The sequence below is a fragment of the Oncorhynchus nerka genome, linkage group LG20, assembly GCF_034236695.1.
Source record: "Oncorhynchus nerka isolate Pitt River linkage group LG20, Oner_Uvic_2.0, whole genome shotgun sequence".
Lineage (NCBI taxonomy): Eukaryota > Metazoa > Chordata > Actinopteri > Salmoniformes > Salmonidae > Oncorhynchus > Oncorhynchus nerka.
This window is the reverse complement of record NC_088415.1, coordinates 41,712,763-41,735,586: the sequence shown is the minus strand read 5'-3', so window position 1 is coordinate 41,735,586 and position 22,824 is coordinate 41,712,763. Positions and strand designations below refer to the sequence as shown.

The window sequence follows — 22,824 nt, the reverse complement described above, 5'->3', positions numbered from 1 at the left end:
ATTACCATAAATACGTTTAGAGTCGCCAGTCCCCCAAGCATACAAGCTGCTGTTGCACTCCTTCGGAACTACATTTGAAAAAAGTATAATAAATCCATTTAATATACAGCTAAATTAACATGTATTTATTGTGATGGCAGGTGTAAGGAAACATATGAAAAAGAATTACTTCAGAAGAACAGGAGTCGGCCTACTGTATGTTATCTGGCTGGATGTGGCTTGTATGGAGGCCTGGAGATACGGTTATTTAGCATTAATGAACATTAATTAACAGCGAAACTGGCAGTCTTTTGCATGACAATAACCGGCTGACAAAATGTCATGACCGCCACAGCCCTAGACCAGACCAATTATTTGCCAAAGACATCTAGATTTTTTTTTTTGGGGGGGGGTTAATCAGCTTTAATATTGCAGATAGAATGTAGCTTCCAGCAATGTAATTGTCTGCATCACATCCAATCCCCCATATTTTTTTTGAAGGGGACCCTTGGCGATAGGGCTTGGTGTTAAGACCTTTGAATGCATGCATTGGCCCCAGGGGGAAAAAAGAGAAGGGCCACAAATGCAAGAAAGGGCTCCTTCTTGGGTCACCCTTCTGTGTCTCAGCTGGCCCTTGATAATGGCTCTCAGGACCATTATATTACACACAAGTCATTGCAAGAAACAGTCTTCTGTGGGTGCGGGGGAGGGGGGTTGTTAAGGGCCTGAAAATGTGTCCCTTGTGGAATGGAATTTGGAAGCATAAGAACCTTACCTTTCATAACGGTGAGAAACAAAACAAAAATTAAACAAAGGCTAAAATGATATACACCTTTATAGGGTTCCCACACGGCCATATTTCCATGTTACAGCACTTAACGGAAAACAGACAGAAGATAGTGGACTACCTGGGCTATAAGCAATCTGCGTCACCGTACACGTGTTTGTATACTGAAGAAGCCACAAACATGCTGTCAATGTTTTTTTGCAAGTCAAAATTGCTCAAAATGGATAATTGTCTTATGATGCATGCATTTGGAATTTGTTGCTAAAATGAACTACTGTGGCGAAGACACCATAGGTGCGTCTCTCCACTTGCGCTCTCCAAACTAACGCCAGTGGAGAGTGCTTTGCTTGCTTTCACACGTTTAAAATGCATAGTGGATTCAGAAAGTATTCAGACCCCTTCACTTTTCCCACATTTTGTTAGGTTACAGCTTATTCTAAAATTGAGCAAATTGTCCCCTCCCCTCAATCTATACACAATACCCCATAATGACAAAGCAACAACTGAAATATTACATATACATAAGTATTCAGATCCTTTACTCAGTACTTTGTTGAAGCACCTTTGGCAGCAATTACAGCCTCAAATCTTCTTGGGTATGACATTACAAGCTTTGCACACCCGTTTTGGAGAGTTCCTCCAATTCTCCTCTGCAGATCCTCTCAAGCTCTGTCAGGTTGGATGTGGAGCATCGCTGCACAGCCATTTTCAGGTCTCTCCAGAGATGTTCGATCGGGTTCAAGTCAGGCTGGGCCACTGAAGGACATTCAGAGACTCGTCCCAAAGCCACTCTGGCATTGTCTTGGCTGTGTGCGGAGGGTCGTTGTCCTGTTGGAAGGTGCACCTTAGCCCCAGTCGAAGGTTCCAAGGAGTTTTTCAACAAGGATCTCTAATTTGCTCCTTTCATCTTTCCCCTTGATCCTGACTAGTCTTCAGCAGCAGGAACTGGGAAAACATCCCCACAGCATGATGCTACCACCACGCTTCAGGTTTGCGAGGTTTCCTCCAGACGTGATGCTTGGTATTTAGGCTAAAGGAGTTAAATCTTGGTTTCATTAGACCAGAGAATCTTGTTTCTTATGATCAGAGTCATTTAGGTGCCTTACGACAGCCCGCTTGGAGTTTGCCAAATGCCTGTTACTGAGCAGTGGCTTCCGTTTGGTCACTCTTCCATATAGGCCTGATAGGTGGAGTGCTGCAGAGATGGTTGTCTTTCTTGAATGTCCTCCCATCTCTACAGAGGAACTCCAGAGCGCTGTCAGTGTGACCATCGGGTTCTTGGTCACATCCCTGACCAAGGCCTTTCTCCCCAGATTGCTTTTTGGCCGGGCGGCAGCTCTAGGAAGAGTCTTGGTGGTTCCAAACTTCTTCCATTTACGAATGATGGAGGCCACTGTGTTCTTGGGGACCTTCAATGCTGCAGAACATTTTTGATACCCTTCCCCAAATCTGTGACTCTGATATGCACTGTCAACTGAGACCTTTATATAGACAGGTGTGTACGCCTTTCCAAATCATGTCCAATCAATTGAATTTACCACAGGTGGACTCCAATCAAGTTGTCGAAACATCTCAAAGATGATCAATGGAAACAGGATGCACCGGAGCTCAATTTAAGTCTCATTGCAAAGGGTCTGAATTATGTAAATAAGGTATTATTTAGTTTCTTCAAATTCTGCCCCCCAAAAATTATAAATCGGTTTTCACTTTGTCATTATGGGGTATTGTGTTTAGATTGATATATAATATATCAATATTTTTTATTCAATCCATTTAGAATAAGGATGTAACGTAACAAAATGTGGTAAAAGGGGTCCGAATACTTATGTTTGTGGTAAATCTACACGGAACAAAAATATAAACCCAACATGTAAAGTATTGGTCCCGTGAAATAAAAATCTCAGAAAATGTTCCATATGCGTATTTCTCTCAAATGTGTTTACATCCCTGTTAGTGAGCATTTATCCTTTGCCAAGATAATCCCATCCACCTGACAGGTCTGGGGAGGGGGGGGCTACCTACCCACATGAAATCCATAGATGGGACCTAATGAAATTACTTCAATTGACCGATTTCCTTTACATGAACTGTAACTCCGTAAAATCTTTGAAATTGTCTCATGTTGTGTTTATATTTGTTCAGTATATCTAATCCTACAATAATTGCTTGCAGTTCAGTCCAAAATCTGCTTTGTGTGTGTGTATTTATGTGCATGCGTTTTGGATGCGAGTGTGGAAGGGGTACCTGTACCAGACAGGGGAGACAGACCAGGGCAGATGGGGAACAGATCGCTGGGTGGGATCCAAACAGCAGTGCAACAGACAACAGGAGTAGGAGTAATTCCCACCCGGGAGAAGCTTTTGTCGAGAGTAGAGGGGGCGTTCAACCTTACCAGACCGGTGCTGCAAAAAGCTGAACGAAAAACATTGGGCGAAGACAAAACCATGTCGCCGGTAAATGCGCTAAATTCAAAAGCCAGATCAAACAGCAATTAAAGTAAAGAGAGATAAAGTAAATAAAACGTGTCCCAGCAGCATCCTTAGCCAGCAGCTATTTTCCGGCAAACAGAGTTTGTCAGACCAAGCCTTTGATACGGAGTAGGGAGGGATGCATTTTCGGATGCTTATTGCCTAATGGTCTGGTGTGGTCACAACTAGAGGTCGACCGATTAAATCGGAATGGCCGATTTCAAGTTTTCATAACAATCGGAAATCTGTATTTTTGGACAACGATTTGGCCGTTTTTTGTGTGTTTTTTTTAACACCTTTATTTAAACTAGGCAAGTCAGTTAAGAACACATTCCTATTTTCAATGACAGCCTAGGAACGGTGGGTTAACTGCCTCGTTCAAGGGCAGAACGACAGATTTTTACCTTGTCAGCTCGGGGGATTCAATCTTGCAACCTTACAGTTAACTAGTCCAACACTAACCACCTGATTACGTTGCACTCCACGATGAGACTGCCTGTTACACGAATGCAGTAAGCCAAGGTAAGTTGCTAGCTAGCATTAGACTTATCTTATAAAAAAACAATCATAATCACTAGTTAACTACACATGGTTGATGATTTACTAGTTTATCTAGTGTGTCCTGCGTTGCATATAGTCGATGCGGTGCATATCGTTGCTCCAATGTGTACCTAACCATAAACATCAATGCCTTTCTTAAAATCAATACACAGAAGTATATATTTTTAAACCTGCATATTTAGCTAAAAGAAATCCAGGTCAGCAGGCAATATTAACCAGGTGAAATTGTCTCTTCTCTTGTGTTCATTGCACGCAGTCAGTGTATACGCAACAGTTTAGGCTGCCTAATTTGCCAGAATTTTACGTAATTATGACATAACATTGAATATTTAGACATATGGATGCCACCCGTTAGATAAAATACGGAACGGTTCAGTATTTCACTGAAAGAATAAACGTCTTGTTTCCGAGATGATAGTTTCCGGATTCGACCATATTAATGGCCCAAGACTCGTATTTCTGTGTTTTATCATGTTATAACTAAGTCTATGATTTGATAGAGCAGTCTGACTGAGCGATGGTAGGCACCAGCAGGCTCGTAAGCATTCATTCAAACAGCACGTTCGTGCGTTTGCCAGCAGCTGTTTATGACTTCAAACCTATCAACTCCCGAGATTAGGCTGGTGTAACCAGGCGGGGTGTGCGCTAATAGCGTTTCAAACGTCACTCACTCCGAGACTTGGAGTGGTTGTTCCCCTTGCTCTGCATGGGTATTGCTGCTTCGAGGGTGGCTATTGTCGTCGTGTTCCTGGTTCGAGCCCAGGTAGGAGCGAGTAGAGGGACGGAAGCTATACTGTTACACTGGCAATACTAGAGTGCCTATAAAAACATCCAATAGTCAAAGGTTAATGAAATACAAATGGTATAGAGAAATAGTCCTATAATAACTACAACCTAAAACTTCTTACCTGGGAATATTGAAGAATATGTTAAAAGGAACCACCAGCTTTCTATGTTCTCATGTTTTGAGCAAGGAACTTAAACGTTAGCTTTGTTACATGGCACATATTGCACTTTTACTTTCTTCTCCAACACTTTGTTTTTGCATTATTTAAACCAAATTGAACATGTTTCATTATTTATTTGAGGCTAAATTGATTTTATTGATGTATTATATTAAGTTAAAATAAGTGTTCATTCAGTATTGTTGTAATTGTCATTACAAATATTTTTTATTTTTTTTGGTCCTCCAATAAATCGGTATCGAAAAAAAATCATAATCGGTTGACATCTAGTCACAATAAAACAATCCATAGCCTACGAAGTGCACGCTCAGAAAAGCACAGAGCAAAGTTATATTTCTAAGATAGCTGGGATGGTGTAAATAAAACTAGGCTGGGTAGTGCAAGTAGTCTGGGTAGCCATTTGATTAGATGTTCAGGAGTCTCTTGGACCTAGACTTGGCGCTCCGGTACCGCTTGCCGTGCGGTAGCAGAGAGAACAGTATGACTAGAGTCTGACCATTTTTAGGGCCTTCCTCTGACACCGCCTGGTATAGAGGACCTGGATGGAAGGAAACTTGGCCCCAGTAATGTACTGGGCTGTACGCACTATCCTCTGTAGTGCCTTGCGGTCAGAGGCCCAGCAGTTGCCATACCAGGCAGTGATGCAACCCGTCAGGATTGCTCTCGATTGTGCAGCTGTAGAACCTTTTGAGGATCTGAGGACCCATGCCAAATCTTTTCAGTCTCCTGAGGGGGAATAGGTTTTTTAACCACTAGGTAGCCTAGTGGTTAGAGCGTTGGGTCAGTAACCGCAAGGTTGCTAGATCAAAACCCTGAGCTGACATGGTAAAAATCTGTCGTTCTGCCCCTGAACAAGACAGTTAACCCACTGTTCCTAGGCGGTCATTGTAAATAAGAACAAATTCTTAACTGACTTGCCTAGTTAAATAAAGGTTCAATTTTAAAAAATTAAAAATGTATAGTCTTGATCACGAGCCTCAGCTTGTTTTGCTCTTGCTGATCAAAAACGTGTTGGTGTGCTGCCTAACCAATGGCTGTGCTATGTAGGCCTACAGTGGCAGTTCAGGAGGAGTCAAAGAAAATGGCAGAAAGCACAGGCCTACCCATCGTTACCTAAAGATTTAAGAAAATAAAGCAGATCCTATTATATAAAGTGATTGATAACTTTGCTGTTTCACAATGCTTTGTGCTACAAAAAAAGCTGTATAATACCCAGGAAAGACGCGACTATGATGCATATGGGGATATTAATGGTTTGTTTCTACGACTTTCAGAGACAGCTACAACCACCTATAGCAGAGGAGACAGAAAATGTACTTTGCTTGGGAAGAAATATAATTCGGTCACCATCAATTGACTAAACTATTCACTTTCTGTACAATATAAGATGTTCAAACCCAGACAGCATTTAGGTGATACACGTGTCATCTTCTCCCATTGGGTTACACCACAGAAGAGTAGCCAGCAGTTAAAGCTTAAATGTTTCTGAGTCGGTAAGCATACTGTGTCGGGGGTGGAAATGTAGGCCGAACTTTTGAAAGTACCATGCTCAGATTCCTAATGATGTCTCCGATGTAATTATTTGCAAACAGGGACAATTTCATTACAAACAAGACACTGAGTTGGCATTGGAGAAATATACTTCTATGAACACACAGGCCCATCTCTGTCCATTCTTGGCCTGCAATTTCAGTCATTTGTGTGGCATTAAAAAAAGATGATGCTTATATGTAAAATGAAGTAGAATTGCATGAAATGTTTATTAAATGTTTTTATCCTCAGACCTGCAAATACAATGATAGATTTCTGCAATGCTTTTACTATAAAGGAGATCTTTACACCCCTACTCTTGTCCACGATGGTCTGCAAACACACAACCATCAGAATTCCTGCGTTGCCATGTAAGCCTAATGCCTGCAGGACAGAAAACAGCTTCTAGAACTGCACATCCAAGGCTCTGGTCTGTTCAAGAAGTGAGGGTAAACGATAGACATGTTCTCTGCTATCCACTTTGTTTTCATTATTTTGGGTCATTTGGTTTGTTTTTTTCAAGCACTCAGGGATGGTTTGGTAAGTGCTATCCATTGTCATTTCATGGAGGTCCAATTTTCTCAACGGAACCTTTATTATAAATATGTTGTAGACAAAATAATATAAAGGGCAGTCTGGTAGCCTCAATAAAATAGACAAAGCTTTGTAGTTGAGCAAGTTGTTACATGCATCAAATTATTTTTTGGGGCTTAAGATTGAAAAAAAAACTTGCGACTCGACTCATTCTTAGAATGTGACTCGAGACTTGCTTGTGACGCGAATAATAGTGACCTACTCCCAACTTGGTGTACAGTAAGTGTACATTGGTGAAATTGTTTCTAGAACCGTACCGCAATTGAAAAACAATTCACGTTTAGATGGAGAATTTGGCTGTTTTGGCTTCCGGAGCCAAACATCGCCCTTTAAACACAACACGTAAGGTGCTTTGACTAAGGAGTAACCTTAGGCTCTTTAGTCCAATACTGGGCTATGCCTCAGCTACATTACTGGATAATGACCAGCTGGAGGCACACACACACAGTACCAGCTGTAGGGTCCCCCGCAATAACATATGGCTACAGTTATTATAAAATACTACTTGAGTTAAAGCCTAAAAGCATTTAGTTTTAAATATACTTCCGTATCAAAAGTAAACGTATAAATTTCGAATTCTTTATATTAAGCAAATCAGACGGCACAATTGTCTTGTTTTAAAATATTTACGTTTAGCCTGGGGTACAATCCAACAATTTACAAACTAAGCATGTGTTTCGTGAGTCCGCCAGATATCAGACAGTAGGGATGACCAGAGATGTTAGCTTGATAAAGTGCGTGGATATGACCATTTTCCTGTCCTACTAAGCATTCAAAATGTAACGAGTACTTCTGGGTGTCAGGGAAAATCTATGGAGTATATAGTACATCATTTTCGTCAGGAATGTAGTAAAGTAAAAGTTAACAAAAATATAAATAGTAAAGTAGCCTACGGAACCCAGATACACCCCCACAAAAATTCAGTATGTGTACTTAAGTAGTTAACACCACTGCATCCATGGCATGGTTTTCATTGAACACACACAATAGTTACAAATATTTCAACAATGTAGTTAGCACGGATGAACATCTCGCTGAAATGCTTTTATGAGGTTTAAAGTTACTTACAAACGTCTCTCGCACTCTGTTGTGGAAAAGCTGCTCTCTAACCGACACGTCGTCTACTTCCATCCTACGAAACCATAACGTATGGGTTAAAATATCATAAAACGTGGCTAAAAGCGCGATGACCGGGCGATAAAACAACAAAACATCTCTCGCCGGTTAGAACATTGTGGCAAGCTACCTACATGTGTCCTAAACTAATGGCAAAACTACGGTCATGTACCCCTGTTTCAACTCCACTAGCAAGCATCACGGTCCTCAGTGCGTTTTAAGCGTGCGGGGCGGGCCGTGGGCAGGGGTGGAGAAAGGGGAGAGCGGTCCAGGAGAGTGGTCATATGTATTTTCTTGCTGACATTTTGTTCAAGATTCGAATTTACAGTTCCATTTATGACAGTAGATTAGAACACAGCTAATTCCAAACACAACATGGGAGCGGTGGGGGGGGACCGCACCTCCCCAATTAAATGTAAAAATCTGGTATTGATTGGTTGAATATTTCCCTAGGGTATATTGTGATTGGCAGATGAGACTTCGCTGTGAGCTGATTGGTCCAAGCATTGTTTCATGCAAATTGAACACAGTGTGACACTGATATTTGTCAAAGTATTTTACTAGAATAAAATAATACATTTCTGAAGCATAATATTGACAGGAACATGCATGTACACACATTTGTTTACTTTCCACCACTATTAAAACATTGAAAGTATTCTGTCCCAAATTACCATATTTACGCCTGTTTTATCATTGCAGTTATCCAGGAAGTGTGAATCAAGTTTATTGTGCCTATTCAGGGCCCAGAAGGCCTATCAACTTCATTGTCACCATCCAAAGTCCATTACTGATGCAATAACAATCTCTAAACCACGGAAGAATTTGTACTGCCAAGATTGATTTGTGTCGTAAGTTTGTATCTTTTACAAAATAACTCAAAATCATATTTATGTAAGTCTAATCAATGGTACACTCAATGGTAAATTAATAGAGAATTTGATATACTGCAGTGATTCATTTTGTTCAATGAAAACGGCATATTCTTGTTCTTATCAGTCCAGCTTTGTTATCATGTTATGGATCGGTAGCACCCAAAGTGTACTGTTTTTACTGTTTATAATAATAGTGTGTATTATTGATCTTTTATCTCTTATTCTGTCCCTTCGTTCTTCCCATTCCTAAACATTAACAAATGTTCAGAGAGCTACACTGAACAAAAATATAAACACAACATGTAGTGTTGGTCCCATGTTTCATGAGCTGAAGTAAAAGATCCCAGAAATGTTCCGTACGCACAAAAAGCTTATTTCTCAAAAATGTTGTGCACATATTTGTTTATATCACTGTTACTGCGCATTTCTCCTTTGCCAAGATAATCCATCCACCTGACAGGTGTGGCATAACAATAATCTGATTAAACAGCATGCTCATTACACATGTGCACCTTTTGCAGGGAACAATAAATGGCCAAACTAAAATGTGCCATTTTGTCACACAACACAATGCCACAGTTTTGAGGGAGTGTGCAATTGACTGCAGGAATTTCCAGCAGAGCTGCTGCCAGAGAATTGAGTGTTAATTTTCCTACGATAAACCGCCTCCAACGTCGTTTGAGAGAATTTGGCAGTACGTCCAACCGGCCTTACAACCGCAGACCATGTGTAACCATGACAACCCAGGATCTCCACATCCGGCTTCTTCTTCGTCTGAGACCAGCCACCCAGATAGCTGATGAAACTGTGGTTTTGCAGAACCAAATCATTTTTGCACAAACTGTCAGAAACCGTCTCAGGGAAGCTCATCTGTGGGCTCGTCGTCCGCACCAGGGTCTTGACCTGACTGTAGTTCGGCGTCGTAACTGACTTCAGTGGGCAAATTCTCACCTTCGATGGCCACTGGCACTCTGGAAAGCGTGCTCTTCACGGATGAATCCCGGTTTCAACTGTACCGGGCAGATGGCAACCGGGCAGATGGCAGACAGCTTAATGTGTACTGCATCGTGTGGGGGAGCGGTTTGCTGATGTCAACGTTGTGAACTGATTGCCCCATGGTGGCGGTGGGGTTATGGTATGGGCAGACATAAACTACGGACAACGAACACAATTGGATTTTATCAATGCAAATTCGAATGCACAGAGATACCGTGGCGAGATCCTGAGGCCCATTGTCGTGCCATTCATCCGCTGCCATCACCTCATGTTTCAGCATGATAATTCACGGCCCCATGTCGCAAGGATCTGTACACAATTCCTCGAAGCTGAAAATATCCCAGTTCTTCCATGGCCTGCATATTCACCAGACATGTCACCCATTGAGCATGTTTGGGATGCTCTGGATCGACGTGTACAACAGTGTGTTCCAGTTCCCGCCAATATTGAGCAACTTCGCACAACCATTGAAGAGGAGTGGGACAACATTCCACAGGCCCCAATCAACAGTCTGATCAACTCTATGCGAAGGAGATGTCTCGCGCTGCATGAGGCAAATGGTGGTCATACCAGATACCGACTGGTTTTCTGATCCACACCCCTACATTTTTTGAAGGTGTCTTTGACTGACAGATGCATATCTGTATTCCTGGTCATGTGAAAACCATAGATTAGGGCCCAATGAATTTATTTCAATTGACCGATTTCCTTATATGAACTGTAAGACAGTAAAATCTTTGAAATTGTTGCATGTTATGTTTGTATTTTTGTTCAGTGCTAATTACATAATTAGGCTATGATAACTGTTACATAGTTACAATGTGTGTCATATTTATTTCCTTCAATCAAGACGTGTATGTATTTCCCTGAGTGCTGTGTATGTTCTCGTATATCATCGTTTTTGCTCATTACTTTCAGCCTGTGACTGAGTTAACCTTCTTTCATGAATAATCAACTTTTTGCTTATGAAATGCAGACTCTCGTCTTCAAGGATGACTGTTTTTCTTCTATAGTCCAAACGTTGATCCACTGAGATCCTATCCATCCTATCATCATGACGAAAAGTGTGACTGTCACCTATGCCTTATGGGTAATGGGTGGACCGTTGGGCCTTCATCACCTGTACTTAGGAAGAGACAGCCATGCCCTGCTATGGATGCTAACCCTTGGGGGCTTTGGAGTTGGCTGGGCCAGAGAGTTCTTTCGTATCCCTGCATATGTGGGAGAAGCCAACCGGGAGACCGTAGGAGGGTTAAGAGATAGCAAAAGGCACCCTATAGCCAGACCTCCACCTGTGAGCGTTGCCAGATTTGCTGGTCAGATTTCCGTAGGGATCTATTTCGGAACGGTGGCACTGATCGGCCTGAACTCACTGAGTTTCTTCTACCTGATTGTACTGCCGCTGTGTGTGGGCGCCGGGGTCCACCTGGTTTCCAGTGTGGGAGAGCAGACAACTGACCTACACAAGACCCTCATCGCCTGTGTCATCACCTCCCCTATCTTCTATGGCAGCACCATCTCCCCTCTGCCCATCAGTATCGCTGCCAGCGTCACAGCGTCACAGCACCGCAGGTTCAAAACCCATCCATCTTCTGGGAGTCAACAAGAACTGGGTATGTAGACCATCGCCCATGAAATCTCCAACCAACTATGTTCCACTATTACAATAGGCCAAAGTCCACCCAAAACTGCCTATGATGGCCTTTTACAGCAAGTACTATCTATAAAGTAGGGGCGGCAGGTAGCCTAGTGGTTAGAGCGTTGGACTAGTAACCGAGCTCCCTGAGCTGACAAGGTAAAAATCTGACCCTGAACAAGGCAGTTAACCCACTGTTCCGAGGCCGTCATTGTAAATAAGAATTTGTTCTGAACTGACTTGCCTAGATACATTTTTTTAATTAAAAAATTGACGTTGCTGGCCCTGGAGGCTATTACTACAGAAGACATGCAGATACTGTTGCTATATCTATAGAGTAGTAGAAAATATTGTCCTTCCTATGTTTTCAGTCATAAAAAAACACAATTTTCTCTTGGTGTCTAACGCTGAATCAACAATTCTCCTCCTTGTTACTAATATCGTGTTACTTGTATCCATATGTGTCTCTTCCTGTTGTCTATAGGTCCTCGTCTCTACCGTCTGGCCCTCGTCTGGCTGGCATTCTCAGCTCCACTGGGATACAGTATCTTCCACAACACCACAGCCACTCTCTACTACCTGTCTGACTGTGTGGCAGCCCTGCTGGACATGTTCTGGTTCTTTCCCTGGCTCCGCTCGGTGGTGGAGTATTTCCTGCTGCTACCCTACAGGTACAACCATAACTAGAAACAAACAAACATACAAACAATCAAATATAAGTTTAAGAAGTTGCTGAATTGATATTTTTAGGGATAGGATTTTGTTCTTGTTTATGTTTGAGTATGAACCCAGGAAGATTAGTCCTGAGGCTGGTGGGAGGAGCTATAGGAGGACTGGCTCGTTGTAATGGCTATAATGGGATATATAGAATTGAGTCAAACGTGGTTTCCATATGTTTGATGTGTTTGAATCCTTTTCATTAATTCCATTCCAGCCATTACAATGATCCCGTCCTCCTATAGCTCCCCCCACCAGCCTCCTCTGGTCCGATGTATAATGAGTATCTTTCAAACCTAAACTGAACTAAACTAAAACTAATAGGATACTGGGTGCTTTCACGGGCTGGGGCCCCTCGGAGGAGAGCTGGAGGAAGGTTTTGGAGATCCTGCTCACAGAGCGCAGTCAGAGGGAGAGAGAGGCACTGCAAGTGAGTATGACTGTGTAACATTGAAACATTGAGCTATAGCAGAGGGGTCGATACCATTGATGTTGCTGCCCCTGGGGTAGTTACCATAGCAATATCCAATCGATGTGGCTGCCTTTGGTGCGGTTACAACAGCAATAATGCAGTCAAATCCTATTGATGCTGCTGGTTGGCTCGATTTTCTGTATTTCAATGAGCATGCCCTACTATGCCTGCCCCATGCTGTACAGGTCTGTGTTGTGTTTCAGATGTTGTCAGTGAATAAGGAGGCTTCTATGGATGAGATAACACATAGCTACAGAGAGCTGGTGAAGGTGTGGCACCCAGACCACAACCCTGGCAGCAAGATGGAAGAGGCACAGAAGATGTTTATACAGATCCAAGAAGCCTATGAGACTCTGCTCAGAGGACAGAAGCCTGAGCATCGAAATAAATGATTTCCCTGCTCGACCCGTCAACCCAAATGCCAATGCCGTGGCACGGACTTGGTCGTCCGCTCACAGGATCAATTGTCATAATGTGTTTTATCCAAGCCAAGAAGGGATACTTTCTAGATGCAGATTACATTTTGTCGTAGCCAGGTTGCTCTCTTTTTTAAAAATGATATGTATTTTATTTTCTCAGACAAACATGTCACACGGGTTCTTATAACAGGATTACAGCAGCATAGCAATATTGTAAAACAATTTCAAGCTGTTAAGACAGCTGTACATTGGGGTTGATGTTAAAACATATGTTCTGTATACAACTTCTTGATAATAGTGACTCCAATATTATGGTTGCTCTCTTATAATGACAAAAATAAATTGCTGCCACCTTGTGGTGAATTGTAGAACGCCAACTATAATGACTGTCAATTAATATAATAGAAAAATGCCCAAACATCACACCTTTCTGATTTAAAATACGTACTGTTTGGTGCCTCAATAAATCTGCTGTTTTCCACATCTTTAATTAGCTTGTGCATCGATGTTTTCGGCAATCACTGACTACTGATCAGGTTACAGTCGTCTTCCCTAGAAGTTGCATGTTTCAACTAATGGTTGCGTGCCACGTCATCGACTGTGCAGTCGGGCACCAAATTGCTATAACTTTTGATGTGGTTAGCCAGTGGGTAAAACCTATCCAGGCGTTGCAAGACCTGGTATGCGTCAGCAACGCCTGGGCAGAGGAACGCGCCCAATCTGTTGTAGGCTATTCGGCCTGTATGCCAGCGGTCAGTGCTATCCGTTTTCCTTGGGACGTCCCTACCCTATAAACCATAACTCTTACCCATTTTACGTTTCAACTTCAATGGTTTATGGACGTCCCAAGGATCCCGGATTGCATCGGGCCCAATATGGGCCCGGAAGTTGTCAGGTAAAATTTATATCCGGAGATGCTGCCGTCGCCAGAGACAACAAACAGATATTCTGACATTTAAAAACGACAACAATAGTCGTTCGTCAGGTAAGGAAGAGGGTGATGCACTTGTTAACAACAGCGTTTAGTCAAAGAAAGTGACATTTTGGCATGGATATGTTTCGGGCTAGTTCAGGTGGACAGCATTTCGTCGGGTGGTGGGTGCCATAGCAACGTCTCAGAAGAAACATTATTCCGCTAGTTTGACTGACATGTCATTTTCGGATGACAGCTGCATCAATCGGGGAAGTGCCCATCTAAATGGCATTTGTGTTGACTTTTGATGCTTGTTTGCACCAATATTTATTTATCGCGTCCTTATTAACCTGTCACGTTCCATCATCAACTTGTTCCATCAAAGCCAGCACAGTGACATGGCAACACGAAACGAATGTCAGGGGTATATTCATTCCGCCGATTCTGTTGAAAAACGTTTCTTAAACGGAACGAAAAGGGGAGGGACCTACTTGAATTTGTCCAACAGAAACTCTCGTTTTGCTCTGTTTGTTTCCGTTTGGATCTAAAGAGTTAACGCTTTCCATAATGAATTCACCCAATGAATATCTTCCATTAATATGATTGGCGCACCGGCGGTACCAAAGGCTGGGGGGTAGACCGTCCATCCTCTTGCTGATGGATGGATAGCTTTATATTGGCCTCACCAGGATCACTCAGTAACCAAAATGTTACATTTGGGTTTAATTAGAAGATCCATGTAACATTTAAAATACATGAAAATAATACAATGCTATGATTGATTTACTTATCATGATGATAAACCAGAGAAATGTGATAAAACATGTACTCCACATTTCCTGGGTATGTGGTGGAGGAGGGAGGAGAGTTCAAGTGTCACACTTCAGCACTGACTATAAATGTTGAACTTCTGTGCATTTCCTGGCAACTGAGTATAGGTGATCTAGATAGACTAGAGAAAATTGCCAGTTAGACAGACAATACAAACTTGTGTCAAACAATATATGACTGCATTTACTGCAGTCAGATATTTGAAAAAGAAAGCTGCCATAAAGAATAGATTTAACATGGTGAGCATCATACAATTGTACACAAAATGGCATCAATTTGAATGACAAGTGAGCATGCTCAAGATGAACGATTGTTGTATGCTAGAATATCTCATGAGTGGGACCACATCATTGCTCTGACTTGTCTGTTTTTCTCTCTGTGCCATAGTCAGCTGGTGAGAGAATGAATGCTGATGACTGCAATGGATTTTCACATATGTCAGGTATGGAAAAAACAGAGGGTGTTTCTTGTTCTACCAAGTCTTATTCCAAAAATTATTTTTTAGAAGTAACACAATCGGTCTAATTATATTTAGGCCTGGTTCAATACATGAAATACAAGTGCATACTGTGTGTGTGTGTATGCGTGTGTGTGTGCGTACGTACGTGTGTCTTCACAGGCAGTGGAGGAGAGTCGGCAAAGGAGCGAGGTGATTTCTGTGGAGGTCTGAGGGTTCCAACATTGACCACTCCAAACTGTAAACAGTCCTCTCCAAACAGATCTCTTAGTGGTCAGTCATTGCTATACACTGAGTGTACAAAACAATAACACCTTCCTAGTATTGAGTGGCAACCCCTCCCCCCTCCCCCTCCCCCTTTTGCCTTCAGAACAGCCTCAATTCATCGGGGCATGGACTCTACAAGGTGTCAAAAGTGTTCCACAGGGATGCTGGCCCATGTTGACTCCAATGCTTCCCACAGTTGTGTCAAGTTGGCTGGATGTTCTTTGGGTGGTGGACCATTTTTGATACACAAGGGAAACAGTTGAGTGTGGAAAAACCCAGCAGCGTTGCAGTTCTTCAAAAATGGGTGTACTACTACCGTAACCCATTCAAAGGCACTTAAATATTTTGTCTTGCTCATTCAACCTCTGAATGGCACACACACACTCCATGTCTCAATTGTCTCAAGGCTTAAAAATCCTTCTTTAACCTGTCTCCTCCCCTTCATCTACACTGATTTGAAGTGAATTGAAGTAACATCAATAAGGGATGATAGTTTTCACCTGGATCCACCTGGTCAATCTATGTCATTGAAAAAGCAGGTGTTCTTAATGTTTTGTATACTCAATGTTTGTCTCCTATCCATGATCTCGGTAACCTATTGACTGTACTGTATTTAATATATCACATGCAAAACTGACTGAAAGAACACTGGCAGTTATCTCCCTTGAGGAATTATTTTACGATACATTTTTATTGGTATTTCAATATATAAAGATTTACTTCAGTGCAATTTAAGAAATACGTTTCCGTATGCTAAGCTCTGATGATTATTAACAAAGCGTCTCTCGCCTGTCTCCACTTTCCTTAGTGAGCACCATTAAGGTAGAACTCTACAGTGACAATGAGTCTGCAGGTTCTCCACAGCCAGAGAGAAGAGATGGAGAGAGGGATGATGACAGAGGGGACAAGACAGACGAGGGGAGTGGGGTATGGGGAGGACCAGGAAAGGGTTACGGGGAGCTGGCCAGTCCTCAGCCTGCATCTGCCGGTCCCATCCGACTGCCCAATTGTAAGCTCCAATGTGACGTGTGTGGAATGGTCTGCATAGGGCCCAATGTACTAACAGTGCACAAACGCAGCCACACAGGTGAGGATGGATAGACTGCAGGTTAGACCTCATAGACCACACTCCTTTGGCTTAGCTGTAAAAATAGTGATTCGATATGGATCGACTACCTTGCTACAACTTGGTAGTATTGACATGGATAACGAGGTGTGTGTGTGTGTGTGTGTATTTTGTCAGGTGAGCGTCCATTCCAGTGTAACCAGTGTGGAGCCTCCTTCACCCAGAAGGGGAACCTGCTGCGCCACACAAAGCTGCACTCTGGAGAGAAACCCTTTAAATGTCCCTTCTGTAACTACGCCTGTCGCCGCCGGGACGCACTCTCTGGACACATCCGCACACACACTGGTAAGACACAGTAGCCTGCTTTCTAATGTCAAGCCAGGAAACTGGTGAGACCATTTGGGCTCTAAGTGGGACCAGATGGGGAATAGTGCCTCTACCAGCCTCAGTCCCATTGTGTTGTAACAAGGTATTAGCTCACTATGTAATGTAAGAGTATTGTAATATCATCACTTCTCAGTATTAGGTGTCTGCACTTCATACTACATTTTTATCATATTGCATCTAGAAAAAGTACAAATCTATAGCACAATGCAAGTGATTGCATTAGAAAAGTCCATTTAGCTCTAGAGTGGGGCTCAGAGGAAATAGATAACTATTGTCTTTACAGGAATGTAAGTTACCACATGTGCAAGAAATGACATTTAAAAGTATTCAAAACAGGATGTCCTGTTGGTGTTTTTCAATTTAATGTAGACATGCATTCAACAGTTGTTGATAGAGACAGGCAAGCCCTGGTGGGTCTCTGCCTTGCTGTTCTGAACAAATAGGTTCATTTTCGAAGAAAGCAAACTTGCACAACGTCGGATTTCGGTGAAATGACGTCAGTTTCTCCGACTGCTTGGTAAGGTGGAACGTTGCGGTGGAGAGTTGAGTGTTTTTTAACGTCGTAGGCGTGGAACAGAGAACAACTTCGGGATTTCACGGAGAAGGGGGAGTACATAGTGTAACGACTAGGTCATGAACTAGTACTGAATGATTGAATAAAATTCTAATTATGCACAACTTCATGTATCGTTTTATTTACTTGCAGGAATAACTAACTTCCCTAGGAAACAATCAGTAGTTTTGTCATATTTTGTAGACCTCATTTTACCAAAACAGACCAAAAGAGAAGGATGCATTTACCCATTGATTGACCCATGAATTGCTGTGTTTCTGTGCTGCAGTGCCCTCTCTGACAGTGGGTAAACTTTACAAATGCAGTTACTGTGGTCGTAGCTACAAGCAGCAGAGTACCCTGGAGGAACACCTTGAACGCAGCCACAACTCCTTAAAGAGTCTACAGAACCATCAGCCAGCACTCAGCACTGTCCCCACTACACAGGGTAACATACACACACATGTGAAATGTACAGGGTTACACACATTGACTCTGTCATCATCCACACGACACAAACATGCTGAAATGCACTTTGCGCCTTCATGTTGTGTTAGTTCAATCTGAGCTCACTGGCCCAGTCAATGTACTGTGATCCAGAAGACTGTTTTTCCAGTATTATGTCAATGTATTTGAACAGAGTCTCCTATGTTTTGTGTAGGGGAGGAGTCCCCAGGCATGGAGCTGATCCCTGAACCAGAGCCTGTCCTCCAGCCGTCCACTGAAAAACAGTCCTCCATACACAGGCTGGTCAACGGCGTCACCAAACGAAAGAGGTCCACACCACAGAAGTTTCTGGGTGAGTTTTCTCCTGTTTATATATTTCCATGTTCCTGAAGGTACTGAAGCCCAACATTGCTTTAACATGATGATACAGTCCTATGAACCTGAGGTCGTCACTGATGTGTCCTTTTCTTTACAGGAGAAAAGCACATGAGGCTCAACAACCGTGATCTACCTTATGAACCATCACCTGGCCCTGAAGAGGATAAGAATGGGGACCTGCACTCTGACCTTGATGGAGAAGCTGGTGCTACAGGGTTAGCAGGGATTGGGGGCAGGTTCCTCCGCAAGTGTGGAGGTGGTGAGGACCCTGGGTCTAAGCCCCCTCAGCTGGCCCTGTCCTACCCTGCCTGCCTGTCCGACTCCAGCCCAGTCATCAGCTCTGTTTACAGCCACCGGACTCCTCTGGGTCCCCAGGTCAATGGTGGAGCTGGAGATGTGGCCGTGTCTGTGGAGCTCGCTGGACGGGAAGCAGGCGAGGGACACAAGAACGTTCCCTCAGGTCACAGCAACATCCACAGCCTCACTGTCAGCAACGGCCCCAGCAACGGCCCCAGCCACGGCTGCCACGATTTCAAAGACAAGTCCGACACAGAGAGCACAGCAGAGGAGCAGCAGAGCACCAGGGTTACAGCTCCAACCAGAAACTCCAACAACCCCCACCTCCTCCCTCATCTACATTACCCAACCCCAGGCCTGCTCCACAGCCGCACCCATCTCCGTCCCAACCCCAGCCAGGCCAACGACCCAGACATAGAAAGGGAGAGAGGAGACAGGGCCTGCCCCGTGCCCATCGACACCACCATCCCAACTAGCGTGAAGGGATCGAGGACCCCTGGTTTAGGGTCACCCTCCATCTCCAGGGAGGCTTCTATACAGGTGGTGGATGGGGAGGGGCGAGCAGTGCGGTCATTCCGCTGTGAGCACTGTCGCATGTTCTTCCTGGACCACGTGATGTTCACCATCCACATGGGCTGCCACGGCTTCCGCCAGCCCTTCCAGTGCAACGTCTGTGGGCACCACAGCCAGGGCCGTTACCAGTTCACCTCGCACATCATCCGCGGGGAGCACCAGGTGGGCTGACGAGGGGAGTTAAAGGGGAGATTCGGTCCCAACTTGGCCCTAACCCTTCCCCTTCAATGTTTACACAAATCTGAAGGGTCTGGATTGGGATAATCAGTGTACTGGTGGAGCTTTCTCTGTATTGCTTCCACCTTACAGATCTATTCACATCATTAAGGCCAAGGGTAGAGGTGGGAGCGAATTGGGACTGGCTAGGGAAGGAGGGAGGTTGCTGCTTTAAGAAGACATGGGCTCAGGTTTGTTCTGCACCACGTTACACAGAGACAGACACACATTGCCTTAACTGTTACATAGCAGCAAACCGTTAATTTAATTATTTTTTAGAGTACGTGATCATGTGTAAAGGAGATTATGACGAACGTAAAATATCCTGTTTAAGGGCACTTCAATATTTTAGGTGACGTGGATCGTTTACTGTGGATGGTTACAGATTTCAGGGGTGGAGAAGTAGAGAGTTAATAGGAGCCTTGTAATTCCGGTGCAGATCAGACTCTTGAACCATCCAGTGATAGATAGGAGTTGACTGAGGTGGTCATATGCGATTGAGGATTGCACTTTTAGATTCTTTGCTTAAATGTGATAATAGTGTGAAGTGAAAATGACTTTTACCTTTGGAGGGTTTTGTTGTCTGAGATTGCTGTAATGCACTGATAAATTATATTGTAACGCTTTAAATTACGACTTTGTATAAGAATGCTCTGCACACCAGATGAACAGTGTTTTATAGGATTTTCTTAATGAGACGGGCCATCTACAGAACTGGGTAATGTATTGGTCTGTCCCTCCACTTAAAATGGGTGCTTTATTGACCATATTGTGACTGACAATATGTCATGTCTTGTAATCTCCATCCCAATTTTACAGAGGTGACTCGATGTCAACTTCCACAGAATGTTGTAATTTTGCACTGAATGGTCCAGGAAACGAGGACTACTTTGATGGGTAGACTCCATTTGCACAAATGGAAACTGAATAGTGAGAAAAGCACTTAAAAAATATTTCAGTCTATCGAAGTTTCTCTACTTTTGTATAGTTCTGTGAATATATGTATGTTGTAGTGTGCGTTTAGCATAGTTTTGGTAGATGTGGTCAGCTATATCCCAAATCTTGTCCAACCACAGCACAAGCAGCCCATTATTAATCCAGAAAATGTTACCTCCTGCGATTTTAAAGCAACCGAAAACCTCTAAATGCATTTGAGTTTTTGCAGTGTGTGAAGTGTACAATGTTTGAGACCAAATTCAGTGTTTTATGTGAAATGTTTAGTCTTTGTTTGCATCCTCCTGTGAAAAATGACAAACAAATGTATTGGTATCTTTAAAAAACTCAAATCAAATTGTACTATGAATGCACTTGATGTACATAGGATAATTCTAGGACGTATGAATGTGCTTATCAGTTTCTCATTAATGTATCCTTTCCACTGTGTGATGACAAATTAATTATGTATGAACTGTGAAGTAACCTCAAGCACCAACAGAGCAATCAAGGTTGCCAGGTTTTGCTCAAATCTGTAGCCCAATGACCAGAACCCCCCCCCCCAAAAGGACTGAAAACTAGGCCAACATTTTTTTTACAGCAAGAGTAGAGTTTCCACATTTATACAATAAAACTATTTTTTCATAATGTTATCAAGCCAATAAAGAAGGAAAATCAACAAATCAACGTAACTTGTAACTACGTTAGAAGCTAAATAGTTTTTTTTAAATCAAAATAATATTTTTTTCAGAATAAACTCATTTGAATATATCGCAAGAGAAAAGATAATTTTTCCTTATTAAACTCGCCAGATAATTTTCCATCAATGGCTGTCGATTTAATTTATTTGACTGCTATGATTAAGCAATAAGGCACGAGGGGTATGGTATATGGCCAATATACCACGGCTAAGGGCTGTTCTTAAGCTTGACTAAACGCGGAGTGCCTGGATACAGACGTTAGCCGTGGTATATTGGCCATATACACAAACCCCCAGGGTGCCTTATTGCTATTATAAACTGGTTACCAACATAAAAGTACATTTTTGTCATACCCATGGTATACAGTCTGTTACCATGGCTTTTAGCCAATCAGCATTCAGGGCTCGAACCCCATTTTATAATTGTAAATAATTCCCTTTTGAGCATGTGCATAACTATAGATATATCCGATTGGAGAGTTTGAGTGATGAATGTTGTACAGAGGATCTCAATCTCTGAGCAAAAAATACTTGGATAAACTTTTTAAAAAACAAATGTTTTCTGGCAATTGTGCCATTATTATGTGCCATATGATTTTAAGACTACAAAGAGTAATAAATGGCCTATTTAGGAGATTGACTTGTCATTTCAATAGGCATAGGCTACAGACTAATATCTGGGTTTATGATTGTAATTAAAGTTTGCCATGGTTTGCTTAGATAGATGTAGGTTGCCTATAGCATAGCTCCTGATAGGCCTACATCTTAATTCAGATAGTCTACAGTAGCCAGTGGTGGAAAAAGTACCCAATTGTCATACTTGAATAAAAGTAAAGATACCTTAATAGAAAATGCCTCAAGTAAAAGTGAAAGTCACCCAGTAAAATCCTACTTTAGTAAAACGTTTTAAATATACTTAATTATCAAAAGTAAATGTAATTGCTAAAATATACTTAAGTATCAAAAGAAGAAGGATAAATCATTTCAAATTCCTTATATTAAGCAAACCAGACAGCACAATTTTCTTGTTTTTTAAATGTACAGATAGCCAGGGGCACACTCCAACACATAATTTACAATTAAAGCATTTGTGTTTAGTCAGTCCCCAGATCAGATGCAGTATTGATAAGCAGGGATTTTCTCTTTAAGTGTGTGAATTAGACCATTTTCTTGTCCTGCTAAGCATTCAAAATGTAACGAGTACTTTTGGGTGTCAGGGAATGGTATAAAGTACATTATTTACTTCAGGAATGTAGTGAAGTAAATGTAAAAGTCATCAAAAATATAAATAGTAAAGTACAGATACTAAAAAAAAAAACGACTGAAGTAGTACTTTAAAGTATTTTTACTTAAGTACTTTACACCACTGACAGTAGCCTAGGCAAAATGTAGGCACGATGTCTGTGCCACCAGAGACTCAGGGTTCGCGCCCAGGCTCTGACGTAACCGGCCGCGACCGGGAGGTCCGTGGGGCGACGCACAATTGGCCTAGAGTCGTCCAGGTTAGGGAGGGCTTGGCTGGTAGGGATATCCTTGTCTCATCGCGCACCAGCGACTCCTGTGGCGGGCCGGGCGCAGTGCGCGCTAACCAAGGTTGCCAGGTGCACGGTGTTTCCTCCGACACATTGGTGCGGCTGGCTTCCGGGTTGGAGCGCGCTGTGTTATAAGAAGCAGTGCGGCTTGGTTGGGTT

The 22,824-nt window shown here is 42.6% G+C and overlaps 3 protein-coding genes across 5 annotated transcripts in view; 2 read left to right on the top strand and 1 right to left on the bottom strand.

Annotated features, from left to right (window-relative positions):
* lmbr1l (limb development membrane protein 1-like) overlaps positions 1–8,376 on the bottom strand; it is a 34,224-nt gene extending 25,848 nt beyond the window's left edge. Inside the window, exons 1-2 of one of the 2 annotated variants that reach the window (XM_029622663.2) lie at positions 8,173–8,376; positions 7,953–8,016 (exon numbers count right to left, since the gene is read on the bottom strand). In XM_029622663.2, the coding sequence (XP_029478523.1) occupies positions 7,953–8,015 (63 nt within the window). In that variant the 5' untranslated portion in view covers position 8,016; positions 8,173–8,376. Of the gene's footprint in view, positions 1–7,952 lie in introns of both variants that reach the window. The other variant, XM_029622662.2, reaches the window with a different exon arrangement.
* Positions 8,377–8,743: 367 nt separating this feature from the next.
* Positions 8,744–13,605, top strand: dnajc22 (DnaJ (Hsp40) homolog, subfamily C, member 22). 2 transcript variants are annotated; one of them, XM_029622660.2, is made up of 5 exons: positions 8,744–8,851; positions 10,848–11,484; positions 11,992–12,178; positions 12,549–12,654; positions 12,900–13,605. In XM_029622660.2, exons 2-5 carry the CDS (start codon positions 10,926–10,928, stop codon positions 13,086–13,088), a joined length of 1,041 nt encoding a protein of 346 aa, XP_029478520.2. In that variant the 5' UTR covers positions 8,744–8,851; positions 10,848–10,925; the 3' UTR covers positions 13,089–13,605. The 2 variants fall into 2 exon arrangements, with proteins under 2 accessions (XP_029478520.2, XP_029478521.2); XM_029622661.2 differs by having other exon boundaries at positions 8,767–8,851; positions 10,885–11,484.
* Positions 13,606–13,780: 175 nt separating this feature from the next.
* Positions 13,781–21,767, top strand: LOC115102566 (zinc finger protein Eos-like). Its single transcript, XM_029622659.2, has 8 exons — positions 13,781–14,100; positions 15,247–15,301; positions 15,479–15,589; positions 16,392–16,670; positions 16,827–16,994; positions 17,879–18,037; positions 18,251–18,388; positions 18,512–21,767. Exons 2-8 carry the CDS (start codon positions 15,262–15,264, stop codon positions 19,453–19,455), a joined length of 1,839 nt encoding a protein of 612 aa, XP_029478519.2. The 5' UTR covers positions 13,781–14,100; positions 15,247–15,261; the 3' UTR covers positions 19,456–21,767.
* Positions 21,768–22,824: the final 1,057 nt, after the last annotated feature.

What these genes read in the sequence shown, in the direction of transcription:
- dnajc22 (XM_029622660.2), top strand. Translation starts at nt 10,926, where the DNA reads ATGACGAAAAGTGTGACTGTCACCTATGCCTTATGGGTAATGGGTGGA. An exon ending in TTCCTGCTGCTACCCTACAG is followed by an intron (nt 12,179 to 12,548) that starts GTACAACCATAA and finishes TAAAACTAATAG; the next exon opens with GATACTGGGTGCTTTCACGG. An exon ending in GGGAGAGAGAGGCACTGCAA is followed by an intron (nt 12,655 to 12,899) that starts GTGAGTATGACT and finishes GTTGTGTTTCAG; the next exon opens with ATGTTGTCAGTGAATAAGGA.
- LOC115102566 (XM_029622659.2), top strand. Translation starts at nt 15,262, where the DNA reads ATGAATGCTGATGACTGCAATGGATTTTCACATATGTCAG. An exon ending in TGGATTTTCACATATGTCAG is followed by an intron (nt 15,302 to 15,478) that starts GTATGGAAAAAA and finishes GTGTCTTCACAG; the next exon opens with GCAGTGGAGGAGAGTCGGCA. An exon ending in GCACAAACGCAGCCACACAG is followed by an intron (nt 16,671 to 16,826) that starts GTGAGGATGGAT and finishes GTATTTTGTCAG; the next exon opens with GTGAGCGTCCATTCCAGTGT.